This window comes from Mus caroli, chromosome 2 (assembly GCF_900094665.2).
Source record: "Mus caroli chromosome 2, CAROLI_EIJ_v1.1, whole genome shotgun sequence".
NCBI classification, from domain to species: Eukaryota; Metazoa; Chordata; class Mammalia; order Rodentia; family Muridae; genus Mus; species Mus caroli.
This window is the reverse complement of record NC_034571.1, coordinates 86,103,038-86,117,441: the sequence shown is the minus strand read 5'-3', so window position 1 is coordinate 86,117,441 and position 14,404 is coordinate 86,103,038. Positions and strand designations below refer to the sequence as shown.

General features: G+C 50.3%; 1 protein-coding gene across 2 annotated transcripts in view; it reads left to right on the top strand.

The window, feature by feature from the left end:
- Creb3l1 (cAMP responsive element binding protein 3 like 1) overlaps positions 1-14,404 on the top strand; it is a 42,791-nt gene that overhangs the window by 26,518 nt on the left and 1,869 nt on the right. For both annotated transcript variants that reach the window (XM_021155723.2, XM_029469947.1), the window contains exons 3-10: positions 3,389-3,573; positions 5,474-5,552; positions 6,125-6,282; positions 6,891-7,040; positions 7,205-7,263; positions 7,402-7,470; positions 11,115-11,214; positions 11,946-12,072. In XM_021155723.2, coding sequence (XP_021011382.1) covers positions 3,389-3,573; positions 5,474-5,552; positions 6,125-6,282; positions 6,891-7,040; positions 7,205-7,263; positions 7,402-7,470; positions 11,115-11,214; positions 11,946-12,072 — 927 coding nt within the window. The remainder of the gene's footprint in view (positions 1-3,388; positions 3,574-5,473; positions 5,553-6,124; positions 6,283-6,890; positions 7,041-7,204; positions 7,264-7,401; positions 7,471-11,114; positions 11,215-11,945; positions 12,073-14,404) is intronic.

Genomic DNA, 14,404 nt, shown 5'->3' with positions numbered 1-14,404 from the left:
TGTGTGTGTGTGTGTGTGTGTATTTGTATACAAATTTGTATACAAATACACACACACACACATACATATCCGTCCATAAGGTTTTCAGTTCTGGGCCCAGCATGGAATATACATTCCTATTAATTCTAGGAGTGGTTAGAACAATGAATGAAATTTGCTCATCTTGCCTTCCAGAGGACTCTGGCCTTGGGTGTAAACTCTTGATTGGCCACTCTATTAAATGGGGAGACAATGGTGCCTTCCTGGAATCTCCGTTAGCTCCGAGCATTCTGCTCTTAGACTGAACTGTGCTGCAGAGTCTCTACAAAAGTAGAAACTGGTTTTTGACCCCCCTGCCAAGAAGGAAGGGACACCTTCTGGAGTTTTAGGAGGTCCCGTGGCTTGTGACAGCTGAGGTCCCAGCTGCTCACCACACTTCCGCAACTGCCAAGTTCCTGGACCTCTGTGAGGTCTCAGACCCTAGCCTGGGAAGAGCAGGGACGTGACGCGCGACTCTGCCCCTCTCAGCCCGTGACAGATGATGACGGCAGATGGATGACAAGAGTCTCAGTCCACCCTGCTGGCTGGCTCAGCAACTCCTCAGCTACCCTAGGTCTATTTTTAAGGCAATTTGTCTGTGACCCTTTGCGGGGACAGCTTCCCGAACGCCCACAGCTTGGCCCTGTAATTTGGGAAGACTGTGGGTGTTCCTGGACCTTGGGGGCTGCCTGTGGCCCAGGGCTGGGTTCTCGGGCTCCATGCCCATTAGTGGGCCTCAGAGTCCCCTCCACCCAACTCCCTGCAAGCCGACCTCCTGGCTCCTGCCTTACTGCTGCAACGGTGGGCAACACTGCCCTGGAAGAGAGGGATGCCCATTGCCCACCAGGAGCTGAGGCATGCAAGCCCTGAAGCCCAGGTGAAACCACCTTACATGACTACAAGTTACACCCTACATGACTGCGTGTTAGGAGGTGGACTCTGCCCTGGGAAAACCTAAACATCCCTCCACCTCCATTGTAGAACTCACCCTTTGAGCTATGTTTCTAATGTCACACACGTGGTGGTCCAGTCTAGATAAAGGCTTGGGTTCCATCCCCAGTACCAGCATAAACTGGGCACAGTAGCACAGACCTGTAAACCTGATGATGGGGAGGTGGAGATAAGGCCAGAGGATCAAGGCCAACAAGGTGAATCTCAGCTACATAGCAAGTCCAGAGCCAGCCTGGACTACTTGAGACCTTCTCTTTAAAAAGACCAACAAAAGTCAACTTTCTTCTCTGTTCCCACTGCCTGCTTTTGCTCGCTCTGCATCTTCTCTCTCCTGCACTGTTTACCCGCCCCTTCCCCGCCCCACACATCCCTTCCCACCCACCCTGTTCTACTCACCTTGATTTCCCCCCACATAGAGCCAGTCTGCTCGGTCGTTTTATATAATGGGCTTCACAGCTCACGTTCAAAACTAAAAATGACAAGCAGCAAGCAACTGAGCATCCTGTAAGGAGGCTCCACTCTATGAGACTCTGAATCTGAGGGTGTGCACGGATGGTAGTGCCCTTCATACAATTCCAGGAGATAGGACAACTCAAGAGAGTTGTCTTCCAACACAGCATCCTCAGCCGTCCATTCCCATGGCCACATTCTGAATCTTACCACCTCCAGAAACTGCAGCCATCTAAACATTTTTCCAATTTTTATCAACTACTACTACTATTATTATTATTTATTATTATTATTATTGTGTGTGTGGGATGAAGAGCACATGTGTACCACAGATCGCCTGTGGAGAAGATCACAGGGTAACTTTGTGGAGTGTGCTCGCCCTCCTCCCTGTATGTGATTTTCAGGGCTCAAACTCGGGTCACCAGACCTGCACACTGAGCCGTCTCGATGGCTGTGATGTTTTTATTTTCAAACATGTTTTCAATCACAACTGCTAGGAAACCTCTATGTCCTGAAGTCCCTGGATATCCTTCATCAGGACAGGAGCTCCACTGAGCCAGCCCTTAGTCCTGCTTAGCAGGAAGGGCGGGGTGAACTAGAGCGGTTCACTTCATGGTGTCTGGGAAGCAGTCGAAAGAGCCAAATTCAGAATCCGAGGATTGCGAAGATGGCTGAGTGGTTGAGAGCCTGTGCTGCTCCGGCAGACGATTCCAGCTGAGAATCGTGGCTCTTCTCCGTGGCTCACAGTCACCTGTGTCTCTAGCTTCAGGAGATCCAGTGTTTTCTTCTGGTCTCCTCAGACATCTGCACGCATGCACGCACGCATGCATGCACTCACACTTGTAATTTTTTTTTTGTAAAGATTTTATTTTATGTGAGTACACCGTAGCTGTCTTCAGACACACCAGAAGAGGGCTTTAGATTCCATTACAGATGATTGTGAGCCACCATATGGTTGGTGGGAATTGAACTTAGGACCTCTGGAAGAACAATCTTAATGTTCTTAACCTCTTAACCGCTGAGCCGTCTCTCCAGCCCAGCACACTCTTAACTTTAACATAATAGAAATAAATCTAAAGTTATGAATCCTATCATGGTACAGCCCCAGGGCAGCTCCCAAGTCCGTGCTACCTGCTCACCTTTCTGACTCCACCATCCCTGTCCCCAGGTGTTCTCATGCTGCTAAACAGGGCAGTGTTTACTGAATAACGATAATCATGTTAACACTAGTTACTGATTAATGAACGTTCACTTCTTGCTAGGCACTGTGTTAAGTGTTAACAAGCATTGTACCAGGAATCCTGAAAATCTCCCCATTAGGTCTGACTGTTCATTCCCTCTATTTTTTTTCCATGTGTGTGTATATGTGCATGTGTGTGCACATGTATGGGGCGGCCAAAGACAGATATCCAGTGGCTTCCTCAATCACACTTCCATTATTTTTTGAGACAGGGTCTCTCATTGAGCCTGGACCCCACTGATTGGCTACACTGGCTAGCAAGCAAGCCCTGGGGGTCCTCCTGTGTCTACCCCTGCATCACTGGACTGATCGTCATATGCTCTTGTGTCCAGCTTTTTATATGGGTGCTGGGGATCCAAACTGAGGTCCTCATTCTTACACAGAAAGCCATCACCTCAGCCCCACTTTCTGCATTTTAAAGATGAGGAAGCTGAGACTAAGAGAGGGTAAGCAGCTTGCCTAAGGTCACACAGCAGGCCAGGAGAGGTCTAGGTGCAGAGGCCAAGCCTGTTCAGTCAGTGCCTCAATACAAGGATGCTCTAGCCTCTTCCGGTTCCAGCCCACCTATCTCACTTCACAAGAGTGGCCTGGGTTTGCTGCCAGATGGTATGGGCACTCTGACATCACTCCTCAGTCCCAGGTGCTCCCTGGTAGGCAGTAGGTCAGAGTTCTGTGCTCTGGGAGCCCCCGAACCTGAGTCTTTCCCACTTCACCCCACCCCCACCCCAGATGTGGAACACGGAGCGTGGGCCCTGGGAAACAAGCTGTGCTCCATCATGGTGAAGCAGGAGCAGAGCCCGGAGCTGCCTGTAGATCCCCTGGCTGCCTCTTCTGCCATGGCTGCTGCCGCCGCCATGGCCACCCCACCACTGCTGGGCCTCAGCCCCATGCCCCGGCTGCCCATCCCTCACCAGGTAAGCCTGGGAACTGCGCACAGGGGCTGAGGGAGGGAGGGAAGGGAGTCACACCCAAAGTCCTGGACCGCACCCTAGGGTCCATGAACTGGGAACCCTGGGAGCTGAGGGACTTGGACCTCCCACACTCACCATCACTCCTGCATCCTCCAGTGCCCTCCAAGCACGCTGGGCCCTCCCTGCATCAGAGAAAGCTTTGCAGGGTGCCAGCAAAGGCTGAGGGTTGGTTTCCAAGTTAAGGATATCTGAACGGGGGATACCCCAGGATACTTCTTTTCCTTTTAAATTCCAGGATTTAGAGAAAGGTTAACATGTATGTATATTAATAAACCACGCTTGTGAGAATCCCTGCCTCCACTTCTGGAGTGTATAGGTAACTGCTTAAATCTGAGACCCTTCCTGGCTTCTGGGAGAGGCTTCGCTAGGTCAGGTTTGGTTCCCTGCTGTGCTCCAGGCTGGCCTCTCTTTTTTCTCCAGCTTCCTTCTTTGTAAAATAGGAACAAGGCACAGGGCCTAAAATTCTATGGTTTAAATGAATAAATGCTAGGGCTGGAGAGATGGCTCAGCGGCTAAGAGCACTGACTGCTCTTCCAAAGGTCCTGAGTTCAAATCCCAGCAACCACATGTTGACTCACAACCACCTATATAAGGGGATCTGATGCCCTCTTCTGACATATAGATGTATATGCAGCAGAGCACTCAAAATTAAATAAATAAAAAATAAAAATAAATAAACACTAATCCCTAGGCCAGAAGTTTGCTGGCCACCTGGGTTACCTCTTCAAAGTAGGTCGTCCTAAGCAAGAAAGGTCACCTTTCCCTGCCCCCAAGGTCAAGGACGAATGGCCAGCTTGATCCCCAGAGAGTCTCCAGGATTAGCTCAGCCAATATCAGAAGGAAGAATGAGCCGCAGCAGGAAAGGGAACAAGATCCCAGGAGTTGAGCCCTAAATCACGCAGCTGAGCTTGGCCTGTCGGACCCTAGAGCAGAGCATTTCCACTCCACACAGGACACAGGAGCCAGGCTGTAACTATCTGAACCCCCACAGGGCTGCACCGCTCCACACTCCCCTCGGTCCCCTCATCCGAAGTGCTGCTATTAAGCTGGATGGAGACCAGGGAACGGCCAAGCTCCTGAACATCTCGTTGTCCTATGCCCAGCACTCTGTCTCCCACACAGTGCCGTGATCTCTGCAGACAGCAGATGCAGTAGGGAGAGACAGTCCCAAGAGCCAAGACCTTCTCACAGAGACCACCACTTATGTGCACACGTACAAAACCACACATGTTCCTGAAGCCCTGACTATAACGTCACTTTGGAATTTAAATACATAGGAACACATTCTTCTTAAGAGTGTACATCTGATTGCACCCAAGCCTAACTTGAAGCCCCCCAAGGGTTCTCACTGCTGCAAGCTTCCTTGACTGGGCTCTACTCCCATTTGTATCCGAGGATCCACATGACATTTCAGCTCCTGCTGCTTTTTCTCAGCCTTGACCATTTAATTCCTCCTGAACTATTGTTCCCATTCATCCAACAGCTACAGTGGGACTAACATACCTCCCGTGCTCATAGCAACCACATACCAAGGCCTACATGGCTTTCACAGTGAAGGGTCAGCCTCTACCTGGAAGGCGGCCTGGCCCCGGATACCATAGGAACGCTCCCTTCCTGAGACACAGTTCTGGCCTACAGTGTGTAGCCACTGTTCGTTGTCGAATGTGTCGAATGGCTTTTCTAAGCATGAGGACTAGCCTGGGCTGGGCCCAGACCTCCTGAGGCCAGCCATGCCTCCAGCTCTGCAGGGCAAACCTCCAGCCAGAGGGAGGGAGGAAAGTGAGGGGTTTGATGAGAATTGTCCCAGGGGCAGGTGATGGAGATGAATCTGTCTCTTCCTCAGGCCCCAGGAGAAATGACTCAGCTGCCAGTGATCAAAGCAGAGCCCCCAGAAATGAGCCAGTTTCTCAAAGTGACACCAGGTAAGTGTGTACAAGAGAGAGACTCCTAGTCATGGACAGATGGCATCTGTCTAGACCACCTCCATCTAGACCACCCCTGTGCCTCAAAACTCCCGCTTCTCCCCCAAATGCTCTTATAAGGACAGCATTTAATTGGGGCTGGCTTACAGGTTCAGAGGTTCAGTCCATTATCAAGGTGGGAGCTGACACCATACAGGTAAGCATGGTGCAGGCAGAGCTGAGAGTTCTACATCTTCATCTGAAGGCTGCTAGTAGAATACTGGCTCCCAGGCAGCTAGGATAAGGGTCTTAAGCCCATGCCCACAGTGACACACCTACTCCAACAAGGCCACACCTTCTAATAGTGCACCCCCTGGGTCGAGTATATACCAACCATCACAGAGGTAGCACTCAGCAATCATCTTCATGGGTGCCAAGTGTCTTTTCTAACACTGCTAGGGGCATCTGATACCCAGCTCGGGTCAAGGGCCTCTCGGTACATTTTCTGCAGTCAGGGCTGGTTCAGCTGTTCTCATGACATTACCACAGAGATGGGGTGCAGCCCTACTAACCAAGTCCTCTACTTTTTGCAGAGGACCTCGTACAGATGCCTCCAACACCCCCCAGCAGCCATGGCAGTGACAGTGACGGCTCCCAGAGTCCCCGCTCTCTTCCCCCCTCCAGCCCTATCCGGCCCATGGCCCGCTCCTCCACGGCCATTTCCACCTCTCCGCTCCTCACTGCCCCTCACGTAAGCAACCAGGGATGGGCTGACCCTGGAGATGAGGTGATAAGTAGTTCCCCTAGTTCCCTGATCAGTGAAGAGGGTCAGGGAGCCCCAAGTCCGACACTTACCCCATCAGATCCGGGGAGGTACCTGTTTAACAGGTAAGAGGGGGAATGCTCCAGTTCTGCCTCAAGCTGACTAGAAATCAAAGATAGAGAGACAAGGTCCAGGGGGGCCTGGGTGCAACCAGCTATGGAACCAAGATGAGAATCTGACGTTTCTGAGCCCTGACGAGTGACCCAGCCTATCTCCAAGAAGTACTTTTTCGGGGCAAAATGGAAAAGACTTTGAACCCTGAGGAGGTCATGGCTCCTCCTAATTGGAACTGTGGGAAAGGGCCTGAGGAGGGTGCTGTTTAGGGGACCCTAGACGAATGAGCTTTGAGACTGTGGATTCTAGGGTAGGATAGATGAAGGGGCCTCCCAAAACCATTCAAACACTTGATCCGTGTTACTGGACCTAACTCAGATTCAACCCCTTCTCCAAGGAGGAAACCGAGAGTCGGAGACTTGAATACATAGATAGTACACAATAGTGCTTGAGTTTGAACCCAGATTGTCTGCTTTCTTCAGAAACTGCAGGGGACATCAGGGCCACTGCTCTTGACAGAAGAGGAGAAGCGGACCTTGATCGCAGAGGGTTACCCTATCCCCACCAAGCTCCCCCTCACCAAGGCTGAGGAGAAGGCCTTGAAGAGAGTACGCAGGAAAATTAAGAACAAGGTAAGACTGGAGCTGTCCCTGCCCTAGGACTATGAGGACATTTTCACTGAAGTGGGCCTCTGCCCCTCGGTGATGTCAGCTCTGAAACCAGGGACTGCCTGGGAAGGGGATACTAGGCCATGGTAACCCCTCTTTTGGAATTTCCTCCTCCTGCTCCTCCTCAGATTTCTGCCCAGGAGAGCCGCCGCAAGAAGAAGGAGTATGTAGAATGTCTAGAAAAGAAGTAAGTGTCACATTCAGGACAGGACCCCAACCTGGTGTACTGTCCTCAGCCAGAGACCTGGCTGCAGGCAGTGGGATGACTGTGGGACAGAGGAGTCTGTGGGAACACCCTGAGCCTGTGCCTGCTTGACCCTTCCAGGGTGGAGACATATACATCAGAGAACAATGAGCTGTGGAAGAAAGTGGAAACCCTAGAGACTGCCAACAGGTGAGTGGCACCCCTGTGTCCCACCTGCCCACTAAAAGCTCTGGGAGGCAGGAGAGAAAGAGAACCAGCTCAGGGTGATACCCCAGCATGCACCCCACGACCTGGGAGCTCTGAGGTCCTGCCAGTCCCTGACTTCCCAGGTGTCCCTGACTGCACATAACTCTAGACTTCTGACAGGCCGGTAAGATGTTCAAGTGAGACTGTGCAGGGCAGAAACTTTCCAGCTGTGCTTCTCAGCATCAGCATCGTCTCTCAGATTGTTAGAAATGCTTCTTCTCTCTTCCTGGGCATGATTGTGCATGCCTGTAATCCTAGCACTTGGGAGGGCACAGACAAGCAGATCTGTGTAAGTTCAAGGCCAGCCTGGTATACCTAGAGAGCTCCAGGATAGGTAGGAAAGCATAGATAGACTCTGTCTCAAACAAACAAAGGAAAAGAAAGAAGTGCTTATACTCAGGCCCAGAGCTAAGTCTGTTGAGTCATTTACTGCAGCTGCAGGGATCAGTGATCTCTGTAGATTTTATTTTGTTTTGAGAGAGTCTCATATAATTTAGGCTGGCTCCAGACTTGCTGAGTTCTCTGCCTCTACCTCCTAAGTAGTAGGGTTCAAGCGTGTGTCCCTGTACCTGGCTGCCACCAGTGTTGCTGTGGTTTGTTGTTTTATGTGCATGAGTGTTTTGCCTACTTAGTGTGTCTGTGCAGCATGTGCATGCAGTACCCATGGAGGCCACAAGAGGGTGTTGGATCCTCTGAAACTAGAGTTCCAGACAATTAGGAGCTGCCATATGGATGCTGGGAACTGAGCCCAGGTCCTCTGGAAGAGTGGTCAGTGCTCTTAACCCTTGAGCCATCTTACCAGCCCCTTCAATCAGTACTTTTTTATGTCCCTAGAGCAGTTCCTATACTACTAAATCTGATGGCTAAGACCTTTGCCACTCAAAGCCAGCTCCCCATGCGACCCGAGAACTTGTGAGAAATCAGGAATTTCAGGACTTTCCTAAGATTGCTGAGACAGAATGTACATTGTGTGTATTTACGTGCATGCATGTGTGCATATGTGCATGTGTGTAAGTATGCAGAGGTCAACATCCAGCGTCTTCTTTGATTGTTCTTCACCTTATCATCTGAAACAGGATCTTTCTCTGAATCTGACACTCACTGGTTGGCTGACTGAGCTGGCTCTGTGTAGAGTGTCCACTGCCCCCTCCTCCCAACACACCAGGGTTGTGGCAGCCATGCCAAGACAGCTTTTCTTTTCTTTCTTTTTATCTTTTAAAGATTTTATTTACTTTATCTATATGAGTACACTGTAGCTGTCTTCAGGCACACCAGAAGAGGGCATCAGATCCCATTACAGATGGTTGTGAGCCACCATGTGGTTGCTGGGAATTGAACTCAGGACCTCTGGAAGAGCAGTCAGTGTTCTTAACCGCTGAGCCATTTCTCTAGCCCTCTTTCTTCCTTCCTTCCTTCCTTCCTTCCTTCCTTCCTTCCTTCCTTCCTTCCTTCCTTCCTTTTTTTTCTTTTTTTATTTGAGACAAGGTGTTTTTTATTATTATTATTATATAGCTCTGGCTGCTCTGGAAGCTGCTAATGTACACCAGGGTGGCCTCGAACTCACAGAGATCATTGCCTCTGTGTCCTGAGTGCTGGGATTAAAGGGATGTGCCACCGGCTCATACCTCGCTTTTTTACATGGGTGTTGGGGATACAAATTCAGTTCCTCATGCTTGGGTGATAGCACTGTACCTGCTAAGCCAGCTCTCAAATTGCACTTTAACAAGTACCCTGCATGGTTCCATTACATTGGGTTTGAGAAACATTAGTCTCAGGAAGCCAGCATGGCACCTGGCTTTTAGCATAAAACTACAGATTTGGAGCTTGGGTTCTGGCTCCAGTCTGCTATTGTCTGTGACTCTGCTGTTTCTTGTGAGCCTCTCTGGGCCTCAGTATTCTTGGTGACAGTGATGTGACACCAGCAACTGGGCTAACAGGACTGATGGGAAACTCTATAAGACACAACCAAAACCAACATGATCTGTGGCATTAAAGAGTGGCTTGCTTCTTGATTCGTCCTCTTTATAATACTGGCTCTGATTCTAGATCGTGTCCTGAGCTATGAATCCATACTGTTTTTTTTTTAAGATTTATTTATTTATTATATGTAAGTACACTGTAGCTGTCTTCAGACTCTCCAGAAGAGGGAGTCAGATCTCATTACGGATGGTGGTGAGGCACCATGTGGTTGCTGGGATTTGAACTCTGGACCTTTGGAAGAGCAGTCGGGTGCTCTTACCCACTGAGCCATCTTACCAGCCCCCATACTGTTTTCTAGGAGTAATTACAGTCACACAAACAACAGTATTTAGGAGAATCCTAACACAGGACACTGTCTCCTTGCTAGCTGAGGGTTGAACCTAGGACCTTGTACACACCGCACAAACGCTTTACCACTACGCTAAGCTCCCTTGCTATGTTTTTAGTTTTTGTCTGTTTACATATTTTAAGTTTTTAGTGTGTTTATTTTTTGAGTATGTGTGTGCACACCATGGTGTTACCTGTGCAGGTTAGATGGCAAATTATAGTAGTCAATTCTCTCCTTCCACCCTGTAGGTACCAGGGACGGGATTGGGGTTATTAGGCTTGCTTGCAAGTACTTGTATGTGCTGAGCCATTTAACGCCCCCCCCCGTCACTTTTTGAAACATGTTCTTGTGTAGCCAGGTTGACCACAAACTCATGATGTCATTGAAGCTATCCTTGGACTCCTGATCCTCCTTCCCCTCTGACTGCCTGGCCCAGTGCAAGGCTTCTTCCATGCTGCACCACGTAGCCTAACCTGAGTGCTCAATTTTTGGAAACAGGGTTTTTCTGTGTTGTAGCTCAGTCATGAACTTCCTATGTACCTGGGCATCCTTCTGTTTCCCCAGCCTCAGGAGAACTTGCTACATATTTTCTCCTTTCCTTTCTCAGACCCAGCTTCTCAGGCAGGGGCAGAGCCTTCAAACTTCACCTTGCTACCTCTGCCCTTAAAAATCTCAGTTTTAAGACTATTTCGCCACCTGCTGTCCACTTCAGGAACTGCATGAACACTGCTGGGTGGAGAAGTGCAGTATTAACCAGGATTCTGTGCTGGACAGAACCTAGTTCTTGCCCTCAGTTAGCAACTGAGACAACAATGGAACTCCCCAAATAAAGCTGATGTGCTACAGGTGCTGTGATAATGGTAAAACAGCAATAAATGAACATAAACAATGCCCATTTACTGACTGCACTACACACTATGTCAAGTGTCTTTCTTGTGGAATCAGGGTGCTGTGGGGTGCAAGGGAGGAGAGTCAATGTCTCTGTGACTGGTGCTGCATAAGAAAAGGAAATCCATCCTCTCCCGAGAAGTCAGGAGCAAGAGTTAGGCACCCCTAAGCTTCTACAGGATGACCCAGCTTCCCACCGTGAGTCAGGTCCCCGAGACCCAAGCCAGGCTGCAGAGAGCCTACCAGGAGGTGACCTTTTATATCTTGACTACAATGGGCACCAAAGCATAGAGGCCCAGTCAGGAGCCAGCCAGGGCTCCTCAGGAGAGGCCAGGATGCAGACATGGCTGCTGTACCTGAGTCCCCGTGGTGACTTCTGTGCCTTCTTCAGGACCCTGCTCCAACAGCTGCAGAAACTCCAGACTCTGGTCACCAGCAAGATCTCCAGACCGTACAAGATGGCAGCCACGCAGACCGGCACCTGTCTCATGGTAGGTGCTACTCCTTAGCATAAGGCAGCAGAGGGAAGCTCTTCTTGAGGCTAGCTCTCCAGGACAGTGAGCAGAGTCTGAAGGGACCAGTGACCTGTCCAGGCCAGTTCTAACAGATGTGAGGTTGATGCTACTAAATCTAGTGAAAGGCAGGTCCTTGGAAAAGTGGCTTCTATAGATTCAAGGAGTGTGATTCTTCTTGGAATGGGTGATAGGGAGAAAATAAAGGAGCCCCCCTCAGGGTCCCCCAAGGCTAGAGGGGACACCTAGGTCAGGCTCAGCCTCTGTGTGGCTCTCTTCCATTACTCTGTCCTCCCACGGAAGCACACGTTGCCTCTGACATTCTAAGGGTAGGGCCTCGCTGGAGCTCCCCGGGGCCCTTGGCTCCTTCTCTGGTTCAGGCTGCGAAGGTGATGATGTGGCTCTGTGTCCTTCTCCCTGGTCACAGTTGCAACCCTCCCTTCCCCTTTCCCTCTTCCCCTTTCTTCCTTTCCTGATTTCTCTATAGGTGAGAACCACACAGAACCCCGCCCTCTGGTCTCTGGTCCCTTTCATGTCACTAGATTGGATTGAAGGTGACTTGAGCAGCCTGTGCCTGCTTCCAGCCAGCTCTGGGGAGGCGTTTTGGGGAAACTGAGCCTTTTGCGTCCAATGCTTTAGGGTGAGGAGAGTTGGGAGTGGCCAGTCTTGTAGGCCTGCCCAGATCCAATGACTGCTCTGTCTACTACTAGGTGGCAGCCTTGTGCTTCGTCCTGGTGCTGGGCTCCCTTGTGCCCTGCCTTCCTGCATTCTCTTCCGGCTCAATGACTGTGAAAGAAGATCCTATCGCAGCTGACAGCGTCTACGCAGCCAGTCAGAGTAAGTACCTCCAAACTCTGGGTGTTAGCCAGTTACTAGAGAGAAGCCATAGCAGGTGCACTCACGCCTTTAATCCCAGCACTCTGGAGGCAGAGGCAGGTGGATCTCTCTGAGTTCAAGACCATCCCAGTCTACATGAGGAGTTCCAGACCAGCCAGGGATACATTAGTGAGACCCTGTCTCCAAAAAGTCTGGAGTGCTGTAGAGATAGATGGCTTGGTACTGGCTGCTCTTCCAGAGGACCCACGTTTGATGCCTAACCACCCATATGGTGGCTCACAGCCACCTGCAACTCCAGTTCCAGGGGATCAGATGCCAAATTCTTGTCACAGAAGGCACCAAGCACCCAGGTAGTACACAGACACAATGGCAGGCAAAGCATTCATACACATTTTAAAAAATTAAAAATAAATATTTATAAGAGATTTGGGTTGGCATTATCTCATTCTATACTCTTTTGTTTTGTTTTGTTTTGTTTTGTTTTTGTTTTTTGAGACAGGGTTTCTCTGTGTAGCCCTGACTGTCCTGGAACTCATTTGTAGACCAGGCTGGCCTCAAACTCAGAAATCCACGTGCCTCTGCCTCCCGAGTGCTGGGATTAAAGATGTGTGCCACCATGCCCGGTTCATTCTATACTCTTAATTCTGCAAATGGAATAACAGAGCCCCAGTGAGAGTCTATGACCTTTTTAATGTTAGTTGTAAAAGTGGGGCCAGACTCTTTTAATTTTAATTTTTAAAATATATTTATTTATTTTATGCATGTGAGTACACTGTAGCCGTCTTCAGACACATCAGAAGAGGGTATCAGATCCCATTACAGATGGTTGTGAGCCACCGTGTGGATGCTGGGAATTGAACTCAGGACCTTGGAAGAACAGTTAGTGCTCTTAACCGCTGAGCCATCTCTCTAGCCTGAGGACCAGATTCTTTGCCTCTCTGAGATCCTTTGGCCCAGCCATGTGGAGAGGGCAGACTTAGAGGGCAGCAGAGTGTTCTAGGGACAGCAAGTGAGTGTCAGTCTTCAGTCATTTCTGATGTGACAGAGTCTACTTTGTGACAGTGTTAAGAAAGCAGCTGAGGCACACCGGACCTGCAGCAGGTGTCAGGACTCTGCAGGGAGTGCCTACCCCTGGGGGAGTGGTAGTTGTGATGTGGGTGCCACCCTAGTGGAGTGCGGTGTGGTTCAGGTCAGAATAGGTGCACACATGGCCTCTTGTTGATTTCTAGACCCCAGAAGCTGCCATCCTTACACTGAGCATACACCTTGCTTTCTGGAATAGCTCCTGACATGAGGGGAAAGACAGGCCATGAACAGCAAGTATAGGGAACAGCAAAGATTGGCATGGCTTTCAGAAGTAGAGGCCACTTCCGGTAGATCCATGGAAGAACTTCTAAGCCAGGGGCATGAATCTTACGTGGCTGAAGAGAAAGAGGAAACAGATGAGAGGTCAGAGAGAGGGGAGAGCAGGGAGTGTGTGGAGAGGAGAGGTACTGCGGGGGTGGGGATGGGGGCGGTGAGCAAGGCTGAGAGGCTAGAAGGGAGGACAGGAGCTGGGGAGCTGGGAGGAGAACTGAGAGGAGAGGGGCTGTGATGGGGCGGTGGGGTGGGGCTGGCGCGGGGGCGGGGCGGGGCGGGCCAAGGCTATCAAGGACAGAGGAGAGGAAGCAGACACAGAAGAGGAGGGGCAGTGCTAAAGTACAAACCCCAGGGAGGGGGAGGGAGGACATGAATGAGCCTCTGGAGGGAGTGAAGCACAGGGCAGGGCAGAGGGCACGTCTGAGGAAGGAGGTGGCTTGTTGAGCCGGCTGGTTTCCGGACTGCAGCTTCACACAATGCCAGGGGCCGCCTTTTCCATAGATTCTCATAGATTAAACCCTGCAGGGGAAGCTGGGAGGCACGCAGCAGACTGGAGCCAGGAAGCCAATTTACGGGGACCCTTGATGATGAGCTCTGGAAAGCGGGGCTTAAAGCACCTAATTCCCAGGGCTTCATGTGAGATTTAATTGGCTTTAAGCTAAGGGCACGGGTGTCCAACAAACATTCTATATATTTTTTTTTTCCCTCTCCTTGACTTCCCAGAGGAACTAGCTTAGAAAAGAAAAGGGTTTCCTTAATTCTCCCAGGAAGTAAGTGGCATGGGAGGATTCGAACCCAACTCTCAGCAGGTTCTGTCAGTGTGATCCTAGCTTCTTAGGTCAAGGCCTAAAGAGCGTAGGTGTAAGGCTTACATGGGCTACAAAATTAATTAATGGCCTGCCTGAACAACTTAGTGAGACCCCGTCTCACTATAAACGAGAGAGAGAGAGAGAGAGAGAGAGAGAGAGAGAGA